Raw genomic sequence first — 12,675 nt, forward strand, 5'->3', positions numbered from 1 at the left:
TCTGTGAAGAAAGTCATTGGTAGCTTGATGGGGATGGCATTGAATCTATAAATTACCTTGGGCAGTATGGCCATTTTGACAATATTGATTCTTCCAACCCATGAGCATGGAATGTTCTTCCATTTGTTTGTATCCTCTTTTATTTCATTGAGCAGTGGTTTGTAGTTCTTCTTGAAGAGGTCCTTCACATCCCTTGTAAGTTGGATTCCTAGGTATTTTATTCTCTTTGAAGCAATTGTGAATGGGAGTTCACTCATGATTTGGCTCTCTGTTTGTCTGTGATTGGTGTACAAGAATGCTTGTGATTTTTGTACATTGATTTTGTATCCTGAGACTGCTGAAGTTGCTAATCAGCTTAAGGAGATTTTGGGCTGAGACAATGGGGTTTTCTAGATATACAATCATGTCATCTGCAAACAGGGACAATTTGACTTCCTCTTTTCCTAATTGAATACCCTTTATTTCCTTCTCCTGCCTGATTGCCCTGGCCAGAACTTCCAGCACTATGTTGAATAGGAGTGGTGAGAGAGGGCATCCCTGTCTTGTGCCAGTTTTCAAAGGGAGTGCTTCCAGTTTTTGCCCATTCGGTATGATATTGGCTGTGGGCTTGTCATAGATAGGTCTTATGATTTTGAGATACGTCCCATCAATACCTAATTTATTGAGAGTTTTTAGCATGAAGGTTGTTGAATTTTGTCAAAGGCCTTTTCTGCATCTATTGAGATAATCGTGGTTTTTGTCTTTGGTTCTGTTTATATATTGTTGAACCAGTTGTTGGCTGATGTTCACACACATATAAGCAGAGAATGAAATGTACTGAAACCTAAAAGTCTTAAGTAATTTTTGTTGCATATATTAGCTTTTACATTTCCCAAAATATGTTTTATGGAACACTTTACCCATAAAGTACTTCTAAAAATGAAACAAAAACTTCATGATTAAAAATGTTTGGAAAACACTGCTGACTATGGTCTCCTTTGGATTTACATAAGAACAGTAAATAGTAAAGGCCGTGAGAAGTCCTGCAGCAAAAAACAACAACAAAAAAATCTGTTGGCTTTGTTTAACTCAGTGACTTTCAATGTTATTTGGGAATCTTTCCCCCTATTCCCAACAGCTATTAACATCCTGGAATTTAAGTTTCTGAGAAACATACTTTAAGAAACATTGTAAATAATAAGCCTTTTTGGAGCTCCCTCTATACTGGCTAAGTAGGCCACCTCTGTTACTAACTAGCTGTAGAAATTTGACTTTATTAACCTCTCTGGCCATTGATAGCCTTTTAAATGTCGTATAGTCGTTGTCCTGACTCTTTTGGTTCTCAAATTCTGTAGTTATTTTCTTTGATTATTTTACACTGAATAGAAAGAGTCCATACTATTGCTTATTGTTACAAGAAGGTTTTCTGAGAGAGTGTTCTGTTAGCAGAAACAGAAATGACCAAACTTGGTGAGCAGATTTAGGAAGGCAAAGCAAGGAACAAGACAGGACTAGGGTCAGGTGTTCCGAATGGAAGCGGATATCTGTGTTCTTTGACTTGGAAGGGAAGCAAATGATGTTTTAGGGACACTTTTCCTACAAGTGAAGGAAATCCTCATTCACAAATGTGAAAGCTAAATAGAACAAAAAACTGTATTTACCTATTCTTTTCTTTCTGGATTCTTTCTCTGTGTTGAGTAGTAAGTACTGAGTGGTCATTTTCTGAACCATTTTCAGCTTATGGAAGCATTGAATAAAAAGCCAAGTGTGTTACAGTGATACCTCTTTCATAGATTAAAAAGCTAAAAGAGATATATGACTCAACAAAAAGCCAAGACATTTATTGTTCATAAATTGGAATTCAGCATAAATGTGCTGAGCAATTAGATTCATAAGTAGGACCATTTAGTAAAGTTACCTAATGTATCTAAATCAATTTGGATGGAATATGGGTTAAAAAGAATTTTAAAATCATGGGCATCCTGTGAGGTTTGAAACTGCTGCAGATTGCAGAAGATCAGAGTGTCCCAGATATATTAGGAATGTTAACATTTTAAAGAAAGTTCACCTAAAATTTGGTTTCCAATTAAAAAGGGGGAAAAATGAGTCTCACTGTTTGTTAGGTGCTCTGTGATAGTAGGTTTTCTCATTGCTTAAAGCACTCCTCAGATGTGCCCATTATCTACATGTATAGATGTAGAAACATATTTTGGACAAATACTGAATATAATTGTCCAAAACATAAATGGCAGCTGCAACTAAGTGTTAGAGGTAGAATTTAACTTCAGGCTGGCCTTATTAGAGAATTTCTTTCTCCTGTACCACATTGCTTTCTAGAGCGGTGCCCATGGCATTCATAACTACTTTCTCCAAGATCTTATTCTTTCCTGATGCTGAGAAACTGCTAAAGAAGGAGCATGTTAAGAAGTAGAGCTCAGATAAATTGAGATAAATTGATAGTGAGAGTATTGACTCTCAGTATCCAAACATTCCATCTATTATAGTCTCACTGTACTAACTCAATAAAAGAACAGCATGGAAGCCTTAGAAACAGAAAGGTGGTGACCACCAAGAGTCACTTGTACGACGCTTATGATGTTCCATTCTGTAGATGCAACTTATGACTTCTTACAGTCAAAAACAACCCGCGCCCGCCTCTCGTAGTCCATGAAGGGTATCTGAGAAATGGCTAATGACAGTTTGGGAAAGAGATGAATAAACACAGACGCCACAGTTGCCTTCTGATATTTGAACACCCAATGAAAGAGGAAATACCTCCTCTTTGACAGTGAAGAGACAGAGGCAAATGTCTCAGCAGCAGGAAAGACTTTCTAAGTCCCAGAGCAGAATGTACCATTTTAGGAGATAGCAAGTGCTCTGACAAGCGTGGGCCAACAGACCATTTGGCGGGGAAGCTGGAGATGTGAAGAGTTGGTCGTGTTGTGGGGTGGGTGGCTTTGGTAATCTTTGAGCATCTAAGATTTTCTGTGTGGCTTTATTGTCAGGTAACCATAGATGTGATGCACTCATTTGAATCTTTTATTTTTTAAAGCTGTTTATTTGTCTCTAGTAAGCTTAGATTCATGTTAGAAATAAGTAAGAAAGCACTCCTATCACAGAGTGTTCCTGACTTTTGGGATCCTGTGTCTTAAACAATTAATATAAATGTGGTCTCTCATGAGCAACCTCTGATCGTTGCCCTGTGTGTGGCGGATCATTACGTGGCTGTGAATGACTATTTTAACGTCCTGGGTGGGCCTTAATAGTCATTTAAGAAATTTAGTACACAGGGATCTAGTCTTCCAAACCCTTTTTTCAGATGATTCAGGAAGCGTTTTATTCCTTACAATAAAATATAATGACTATATGAGTTTCTTTCTGCTTATCTTACACCTACTGCAATCTTGTCAGCTGTACATTTTGAACCAAATATTGTATATTCTGCCATTTTTTAAAATTTATATAGGACTCTTCTCATTTAGTGGAAAGCCTTGTTTTTCTGTGGGTCACCTGGAAGCCAGAGGAATTGATTTGGAAAAGTGGCAGCCAGCTGAGTGCCACATTTATTTTATTTGGAGCAATAAACAGGACAGTGAGAGGTAGCTCCCCGGGGGACCCACTGAGATGGCCGTGGGCATCCTGTGTGTGTGGCAGGCGGGGCGGGGCATAGTGCCTATCTAATAGGACATAGGATGCAGTCCATAACTGTGTGGCTTGCTGCTCTTCTCCCAAGGCTGTTCTCCTATGGCTTCATAGATTCTGGCCAACCCCTCATTCCTAGAATTTCTACCATGTGCAGTTACTTACAAGCGTTGTCCTGGCAAAAGAGTAAAACATCATCTAGAGCTGCTGCCAACATTTCAAGAGACTGCAGTCACCATCACTTTCATTCTCATGTGTCTCCTTCATCGGTATCACTATGATTATTGCAGTAACATTTGTTATTTATTATATACCACGCATTGTGTTATGTGCTTTACCTGCATTCTGTCTCTCATGCAATCCTCATGACAACCATTTAAAGTAAAAGCTATTATTATCCCCATTTACAAATGTGGAAACTGGAGTTCAGGCACATCATTTACTCATCCAAGGTCATGGAGTTAATAGGTGATGGAGTAGGGAAGAATCCAGGGCTGATGGTGGAGCCCCAGCTGTTGGTTACTCTGTTGTCCTGCCCGTTATTTTGCTCAATTAAATTGTTTAAAGCAAAAAGCTAAGTGTGTTTCACAGGCGTTGTTAGAAAATTTTAGTTCCATTTGACCCCCATCTTCTGTTGGCAGAGGCAGCACCATTGTGTGTGTTTGTGTGTGTGTGTGTGTGTGTGTGTGTGTACAAATTGTTGTGACTTTGTTAAGATGTTTCAGGTCCATCACTAAATGCCACAACCTCAGGCAAGTTCAGCAACAACATATAGAGAGGTTTAGTTGTCCTCCTTGCTATTAAATGAAGTAAGTCAATAATGCCTATTTAGTTTCTGTGTTACTAAATAGGCCACTCTTGAATAACAATACCTCTAAAAATGCAGCCCTGTGGAATTCAGTAATGTGCTAGGTCATTTGAGAAGACATGTGTCTGAGTCTCTTCCGTCCTCCTGCTCTTCTGTTATAAATATTATAAAGGAGATTGGAATGATAATATTCAAATGTGATAGCCACGATCAGTAATTTAGGTAACAGCTTCCTCATCCCTAGGAAGTAATTTGTACATGATGTGATCAAAACCTAATGAATAATGATTTTGTTTTGTGTGTGTGCTGTATGTGTTAATGTTTTTTAAAACTTCAGTTGAGGCATTGGAGGCCATAGTGGCTAAGCCCTCATTGTACCTGAGTGCTCACTAGGGAACAGAGTAGCTGAATGTCAGGGTTAGAGCTGGGGGATTCTGGGTCCTGCAGCTGGAAGGGCTAACAAGCAAGAAGGTAGACAGTAAGACCTTGTTTTGAAACAATTACAAACTTACAGAAAAGTTGCAAGAATTATACAGAGAACTTCTGTATACGCTTTATCCAAATACTTCATTTTAAATATTTGCCACATTTATTTTATCACTTTCTACACACACACACACTTTCACTTTTTGGAACCATTTGAGAGTAGGATTCATATATCATGTTGTTCTTAATGGCTTTATACTTTAGTATATAAAATAGGAATACTCTGTTATATAACCACAGTATAGTAATCAAATTCAGGAAATACAGCATTGAAACAACTTTTCTCTACTCTACCTTCCATATTCAAATGCTGTCAGTTATCCCAAGAATGCAATGCCTTTAGTACCATGTTGCCCCTTGAATCAATTTCATTGTCATTCCTCTTTTGCCTCCTTTAATTGGGAACAGTTCCTCAGCCTTTCTTTCTCTTTCATCAAATTGACACTTTTGAATAGTATAGGCCAACTTTTAAAAATAAAATGTTTCTCATTCTGGGGTTGTCTGATGTTTCCTCGTGATCAAATTCAGATTACATAGCCCTGGCTGGCATACACCAAAGGAGATGTTGTGTTTTTTTCAGCGTATTTTACCTAGAGGCACACGGTCCACCTGACTCTCACCGATAGTTAATTTTGATCACCTGATTAAGGTGCTGTCTGATTTTTCTCCTGCAGTGTTAACATTTTCCCCTGGAAAACCAATAAGCTTTGTTTTTAACCCTTTCCAGTCTTTGGGGATACAAACAAAACAAAACACTGATCATTGAGGATCCAGAAGCAAAGTCCAAGTGTCAAAAAATCCTGATGATAAGTCATAAAGTTATGAGACATTATAGTGGATAGGGGCCTTAGAATTGCCAGATGTGTGTGAATAGGAGTTAATTTTAATAGACTTAATTGTTTCGAGGAGTTTTAGGTCCACAGCAAAATTGAACCAAAAGTGCAGAGCTTTTATAAGCCCCCTGCTCCCATGTAGGCACCGTCCCCCCGCCATCAGCATCCCACACCAGAGTACTGCATCTCTTACAGTCGATGAACCTACGTGGACACGTCATCGTCCAGAGGCCTTAGTTTAAATTAGAGTGTTCTACATGGCAAACGTGTTTTTTAAAAGTCATGGTAGAATGTACATTTGCTATACTCAAAATATTCGGGGCTGTTACTTTGCTTATTTCTTTTATAAGAGATATGTTTTTTTCTGTATTTTGTTTTTAATTGTGCCTCCTTATTCCTTTTTATAATGATTATATCTCTATAGTTTACTTCACTTTAAGGTCAGCTTTTAATATCATGTCAGCGGAGAGAGAGAAACTGAAGCAGCTGATGGAGCAGGATGCCTCCTCCTCCCCATCTGCTCAGGTCATTGGCCTGAAGAATGCCCTGTCATCCGTAAGTTACATGTCTGCATCCAGGAATGCCTGAGATGTGTCCAGGCTCATGAATGTTTTGTAATTTCTATTTCCATGATTGTGTTGAAAATTCAGGAGAAAACCAAATTATCCGAATTATATTCTAACCTTTCATCAAATCTGCTTATTTGAAACACCAAAACTTACCTATCCAAATCTTAATAGCTAGTATTTTATTAAGTGATACCTTCTTTAAGTTTGGTTTCCTCTGACTGATCTTAATTTTTTTGTTTCTCTAACATGTTTATTGTACTTTTTTGTGTGTATGTGTGTGTGTCTTACAGACATTTTTCTGTTAATGCTTACAAAATCTGACAGTTTGGAGGAAATTTTATGGGCATGAGACACCACAAGCTTAGCCTTACTTTCCAGATGACAGGTGGCAGAGTGAAATATCCAATTCATGCTCTTATCTTCTCTGTTGCAAAGCACTGATCCTGTTTACCACTCTTTCAAAGACATGAGAGCTATTTTGTTTGATTGGATAGTACAAGACATTTAGCTTCCCTGCCCTGCCCCCCCTACTGTGGCTACAAAGAGATGAGTCACATGAAAGTGCCTGTCAGGCAATCACTATACCTTCATAGTAACAGGAAAATCGCTGACAGGGTCCCAGATGATTCTCAGCCGTTCTGTCACTCATTCTCTCTCCTTTTTTCATCAGTTTCAATTAATTCCTCAGGATAGTTAGGCTCCATTAAAGTGCCATGTCCTACCTCTATTTGAATAAAGTTTTCTGGTTTTTTTTTACCCTGCATCTATCAGGAGGCTAGAGAACTTTTGAAATAGCATACTGATTTGCTTTTACTCTTTTCTTGTACTTTGGAATTCCTACTTTAGAAAGAGAAAGAATGTGTGCACATATGAAATTACCATCTGAAGCAATACTGAATTTTCTATTTCAGGTCAGGTAGGGGAGATAAATTTTAGGATCTTGTAACCAGAAGCCAACACAGGCATTGAGAGAACTAGAAAATGTTGATTCATATTTTCTATTTATCATATTGCTAAGAAAAGTGATGCTGTTGATATAATGTTAGTGATAAATCCTCTGCCAGTAGCACATATAGTTGTTGTAGAATATGTAAGGAATATTCACTTATGGACCATTCCAAGTATGCTATCTTCAAAAGAAATTAAAAATAACATTGGCTTGCTCCATATATAAAGAAGAGTCTTAACATTGTCTTAAGGTCACAGATAGAATCGCCCTCTTTTTATTGTATAAGACAGCCATACACTGGGTGCCATTTTGGTTTGAGAGAAGCAGAAGCAAAGTGTTTTTATTTTTTTTTCCTAAGTTTCTCATTGTTCTCATTAAGCTAGCTTTTAGTGCGTTTACAAAAGTTATCTCTGATGGGCTTCCAAGGTCCCTCTCCCCATGATCTTCCTCTCCCTGCCTCCTCCCACAGAGGCCTGGCCTCATCTTGTCAATCTGCCTGTTTGGCCACTGAGACCTATTTGGCTGTGGTATCTTAGGCCAAGGCTGTTCTCACCTTCACTAAGGAATTCATTCTCACCCATATTCACGATTTTGGAAACTTAAGATAAAACCGAATGATCCTTTCTTTGCTTTTTGGCTTGGATTCACAATTGGGGTTTAAGACTTGTTTTTTGAAAATAAAATTTTTAGAACCATATCAGAGCTATCAGAATGGATATGTCGGTGCTGTATGCACAGTGTTGCTATGTTTTCTTCTTCTGCCTGTGGCTTACAAAGGAAAGAAAAACTAATAAAATAGCACAATTTTCAGGCTGTTCTAAGATTCTAGCCTCCGTACCACTGTCATTGGCCAGAATAAAGTGAGTGCTCCAGAGAGATTGTTATATGTGGTTGTGTGATCTTAGCTCTTGTGCAGTGTTTCTTAAGTGGTCCTCAAGGATTTTCAAATAACCCATATGCTCTGCGGGGACTGAAAAATAAAGCCAGCATCCCTGTTGAAGATCCAAGTAGAGGATTAGTCAGTACCACATCCTTCTATGCTTTCAGCAGGTCGGTCCTGCAGGCCCTGGTGGATGCAAAAGAGTCAGAGCTTCTTAGAAAAGAGTCAGAAAGATAGACACATAGGCTGAATCTGCATGCGAGCACCCATGGAGCTGATCGTGTGAGTGTCTGGGAAGACAGTCAGGAGAACTTGTCCCCTTCCACAGACAGACCGTTGGAGAACAGTTGGTCACGAAGTACACAAGATTATCAGCGTGAAGGAAACAGCTTCCTTTACCTTTCAGCCACTTTCCTCCTAGTTGAGAGGTTGAGATAAGGAATGAGCCCTGCCCAGGGAAATATAAAGGAGGCCTGGGGGCGTAGTCTCAGATTTGCTTTTCATCTCACATTTACCCATTCCCAGAGCCATGGTCCTTAAGCCCTTATGCAGGTAAGTGAGGCTTACTCATTTCTTTTTTGAAATAAATTGCCTTAGTCCTGAAGAATGAATAGAACAATCAATATCCTTATTGGAAAAGAGTAAAATTAATCTTTCACAAAGTCCTACTTTCCAGCACACAGCACACTTTCTTTATTTCTTTTGTTTTTTGTTTTTTGTTTTTTTTGGTGAGAAAGGGTCTCACTCTGTCACCCAGGCTGCGATCTCAGCTCACTGCAACGTCTGTCAGCCTCCCAGGTTCAAAGCAATTCTCCCACCTCAGCATCCCTAGTAGCTGGGACTACAGGCGTGTGCCACCATGCCCAACTAATTTTTGTATTTTTTGGTAGAGATGGGGTTTCACCATGTTGGCCAGGCTGTTCTTGAACTCCCGAACTCAAGTAATCTGCCCGCCTCCACCTCCCAAAGTGCTGGGATTACAGGTGTGAGCCACCATGCCTGGCCTCCAGCACACTTTCTAAAATCTGATTCAATGGTTATGATAACTAAATAACATTGAAATATGTCCAATCATAAGGGGTGGGGCCAGCATATTCTTCAAAGCTGATAGAAGCCTGGATTCCTTAGGAAGGGATTTGGACAAAGAGACTCCAGACAGTTGGGGAGGAGGAGGAGATGCTGTGGAATCACTGGTCTTAACAGAAGCCGACAGTGTCTGTGACTTCCCTCTCTGTTGCACCTACCAACCCTCCTTCCATGTCTGGAATGAGAAAAGAAAAAGAGCATCATTTCTGGAGCCTCCAGGTTTGTCATCTCCCAGGCATCTCAGAACCAGTATCCTCTTGGAGAGCATTCAAGGAAAAAGTCCAGAAGGTGCACTCTCAGACCACGTCACTAAGAGTTTCATCAAGCTCTTAGAGATCGCTCCTGCAGGGCCCACTGCTGTGCTTTTCTGAAACATCCATTTATTAACAGAGCCCCACTATTTTAACATGTTCCAGGCCCTAGCACAAAACACAGATCTTAAAGAACGCTTACGCAGAATCCATGCCGAGTCTCTGCTCCTCGACTCCCCCGCTGTCGCCAAGTCGGGTGACAATCTGGCAGAGGTGGGTAGGTTTCGCGTCTGGTAATGTCTCCCCAGCTGCCACCTGCTCCCGTGATACCATCTGTCCGGTTGCACGGCCTCCCTGCTTCCCCTCGTGGGTGCTGTCCACCTCTCTGCCCTCCTCCTCTGGGTGCTGGCCGCAGCTGGGTCATGGACTGGGGTCTCGGGCTCAAACGCTTTCTTGAGCATATGCTGCTAATTGCATTTTTAAACTGCTCCCTGCCCCTGAACTCTTCTTTCTTTTGTATTTCTTCACCCTGTTTCGCTCCTAAATGTCACCCCTTTCACTAAGTGGTACTGGAGTGGGAACTATAGAGAGATTAACATTTTCTCTTGTTACTACTGAAGAAACCTACATTTCTCTGACCTGCAGTATCTTGGTTCCCTGCCAGCCTCCTTCCCCTCTAACCCTTTCTCTGTGGCTGTTCCCTTTTCCCTTTTCTGTGATTTTCTTTTTCTTTTCTAGAATGCGGCTGTACACTCTGAGGGAAAAAAAATACTTCATTACAATTAAAGTGTCTCTTGCTCAGTTAAAAGTATGTTAAAAAAAGTCTTTCCTCAAGACTAGGGATGTTTATCCAAAATAGTCTTTGCATGTTTAAAATGAGAAATTTCAGAAAAGTACAAGTAGGTTACTCAAAAAATAAGTAGGAAAGAGTAATGAAAGTAAAAACTGTTTTTAAGCTATTTTTTATATTAAATGCCTGCTTCAGATATGCTAAATTTTTATTAACAAATGAATTAGACTGAGTACACTTAAAACAAAAAATATAAGGCAGGTAATAGACAAGAGGTGTGTGTTTATGTAAGTTTTTAAAAGAAGTTTGTAATGTTTAATCATAATCTCTTGTCCTTCTTTTTCTGTCCTCAAAGAAAACAAACCCCTCACACACCTTCACTCCTTGGGAAGCCACTGTGCGGGGTGGTGAGGCGAGTTGAGGCTGAAGTCAGTCAGTACATGGACTGTAGGGCTCCGAGCACTGAACCCATTTGGAGACAAGATGGTGCCATGTGTGGACAGGCCCATCCACTCCCATGAGCTTCACCCTCTGTCTGGCAGAAGCTCGTGGGTCTCTTACTACTTCCGAGGCACATGCTAGTGGTTAAGTATGACATTCTTTTATAGAAGCGCTACCCACAAGAGGTCACTTTTCAGGTATGTTAGCCCAGACCTAAACTGTCACCTGCAGCATTGAGCACCTAAACATTACTTATGGCGCCTCGACTTTAGGCCTGGGCAGGCCCTCTTTTGAATCTGCACGTTTGCTAAAAACAGGACCCAGTCATGGCCGGGATCAGCCATTACTGACCAGCTGCCACGTACTATGGTATTCTCTGGAGTTTGTGCATGTTTTCAGACAGTATTTACCTTTTAAATAGTATTATCACAATTTACTTATTTAACAGGTAGTTAAATGCATAACCTTCATTTATGCTTTTATGAAATTATGCTTGGCATGTCTACTTGGAACTATTTGTGTTTTGGAAAGGAAACCAAAATCACAAGTCTTTTAAAATACATGTTTTTAAACTATATATTTAAAACGCGTATTTTAAAACTGATCTTAAAAGTAACATACCTGAAAGCTGAAATGCTGTACACTGTCCTTGAGAGGTAACAATAACATCGTTCAAACGCACACCTTCCACAACAGCCTTCTTGAGTCTTGAATCAGTGATGCAGTTGTCACCTTATCTATTTCCTCTTTCAGAAGTTTTCTGTTTCCCTTATTTTATCCCTTTTATCATAGAATGACTCAGGCTAACTTTCCCAGCAAAGGTAAAGTTGTTGTTGCCTTCAGGACATAAGTAGGAAAGTAAGTGAAAATGGCCTCCCAGACTGAAAATTTGACTCTAGTTAATTTTTTTTTTGGGTAACTCCCAGTTACCTCTGATACTCTCTTGGGAAATGACAGTCTCCACCAATGGGGTCAGCCCAAGGTGCTCTCCTTTTAGAACTCTCACTTTCTTTGCTCACTTCGTTACCTTTTCTTTCTTTCTTTGTTTTTTTTTTTTTTTTTTTGAGACAGAGCCTCCCTCTGTCGCTCAGGCTGGAGTGCAGTGGCACCATTTCGGCTCACTGCAAGCCCCACCTCCCGGGTTCACGCCATTCTCCTGCCTCAGCCTCCCCAGCAGCTGGGGCTACAGGCGCCTGCCACCATGCCCGGCTAATTTTTGTATTTTTAGTAGAGACAGGGTTTCACCATGTTGGCCAGGATGGTCTCGATCTCCTGACCTTGTGATCTGCCCACCTCGGCCTCCCAAAGTGCTGGGATTAAAGGCATGAGCCACCGTGCCCAGCCTCATTACCTTTTCTTTAGCCGCATGTATTACCCATCTTTGGTGTTGGGCCTGGCTAATTGAATTCTAAAATGCCCACCTTTTTTAAAATCAGAAATTACCCCCACAGCCTACCAAGTTCTCCTGTTTATATTCCTGAATGTGAAGATTTAATATTATCAAGTTATCAGTTCCTCAGTTATTTTAGATTCCAAATGAAAGGGCAAGTGACTTTGGGAGGTAACACCATACTACATCCAATGTCCATTTAAGAGACTAAAAAAGGCCAAAACTTTTAAAGAAAAGTCTGAAAGAGAAGAGAACTGAATTCTTTTAATTGTCTGTTTGCTATATCGGCATGCATTTGAATACATTACCTCACAAAATCCTAACCATGACTCTATGAAGTAGGTGGTGATAGTTTCATTTGAGAAACAAGAGAACTAAAGCTCAGAGAGGTTAAATAACTTCCTCCAGAAATACAGCTTGTAACAGACAGAGCTGAGATTTAAATTCACATCTAACGAGGCCAAAGCAATCCTTTTCTCAATAGTATACACTGCTATATAATGAAGAACGGTATGCCAAGCCAGAAAATAAAACACTCGTTCAAGCTCCAGCAGTTAAAATAAGGTGATGA

The 12,675-nt window shown here is 40.0% G+C and overlaps 1 protein-coding gene across 4 annotated transcripts in view; it reads left to right on the forward strand.

The window, feature by feature from the left end:
* The window catches only part of OSBPL3 (oxysterol binding protein like 3), a 189,109-nt gene that overhangs the window by 123,713 nt on the left and 52,721 nt on the right, over positions 1-12,675 (forward strand). For 2 of the 4 annotated variants that reach the window (XM_032759091.2, XM_032759116.2), the window contains 2 exons: positions 6,173-6,303; positions 9,649-9,756. In XM_032759091.2, the coding sequence (XP_032614982.1) occupies positions 6,173-6,303; positions 9,649-9,756 (239 nt within the window). The remainder of the gene's footprint in view (positions 1-6,172; positions 6,304-9,648; positions 9,757-12,675) is intronic. The other 2 variants (XM_032759126.2, XM_032759130.2) reach the window with 1 other exon arrangement.

The sequence above is a fragment of the Hylobates moloch genome, unplaced genomic scaffold (genome assembly GCF_009828535.3).
Source record: "Hylobates moloch isolate HMO894 unplaced genomic scaffold, HMol_V3 SCAFFOLD_1, whole genome shotgun sequence".
In the NCBI taxonomy this organism is placed as follows: Eukaryota; Metazoa; Chordata; class Mammalia; order Primates; family Hylobatidae; genus Hylobates; species Hylobates moloch.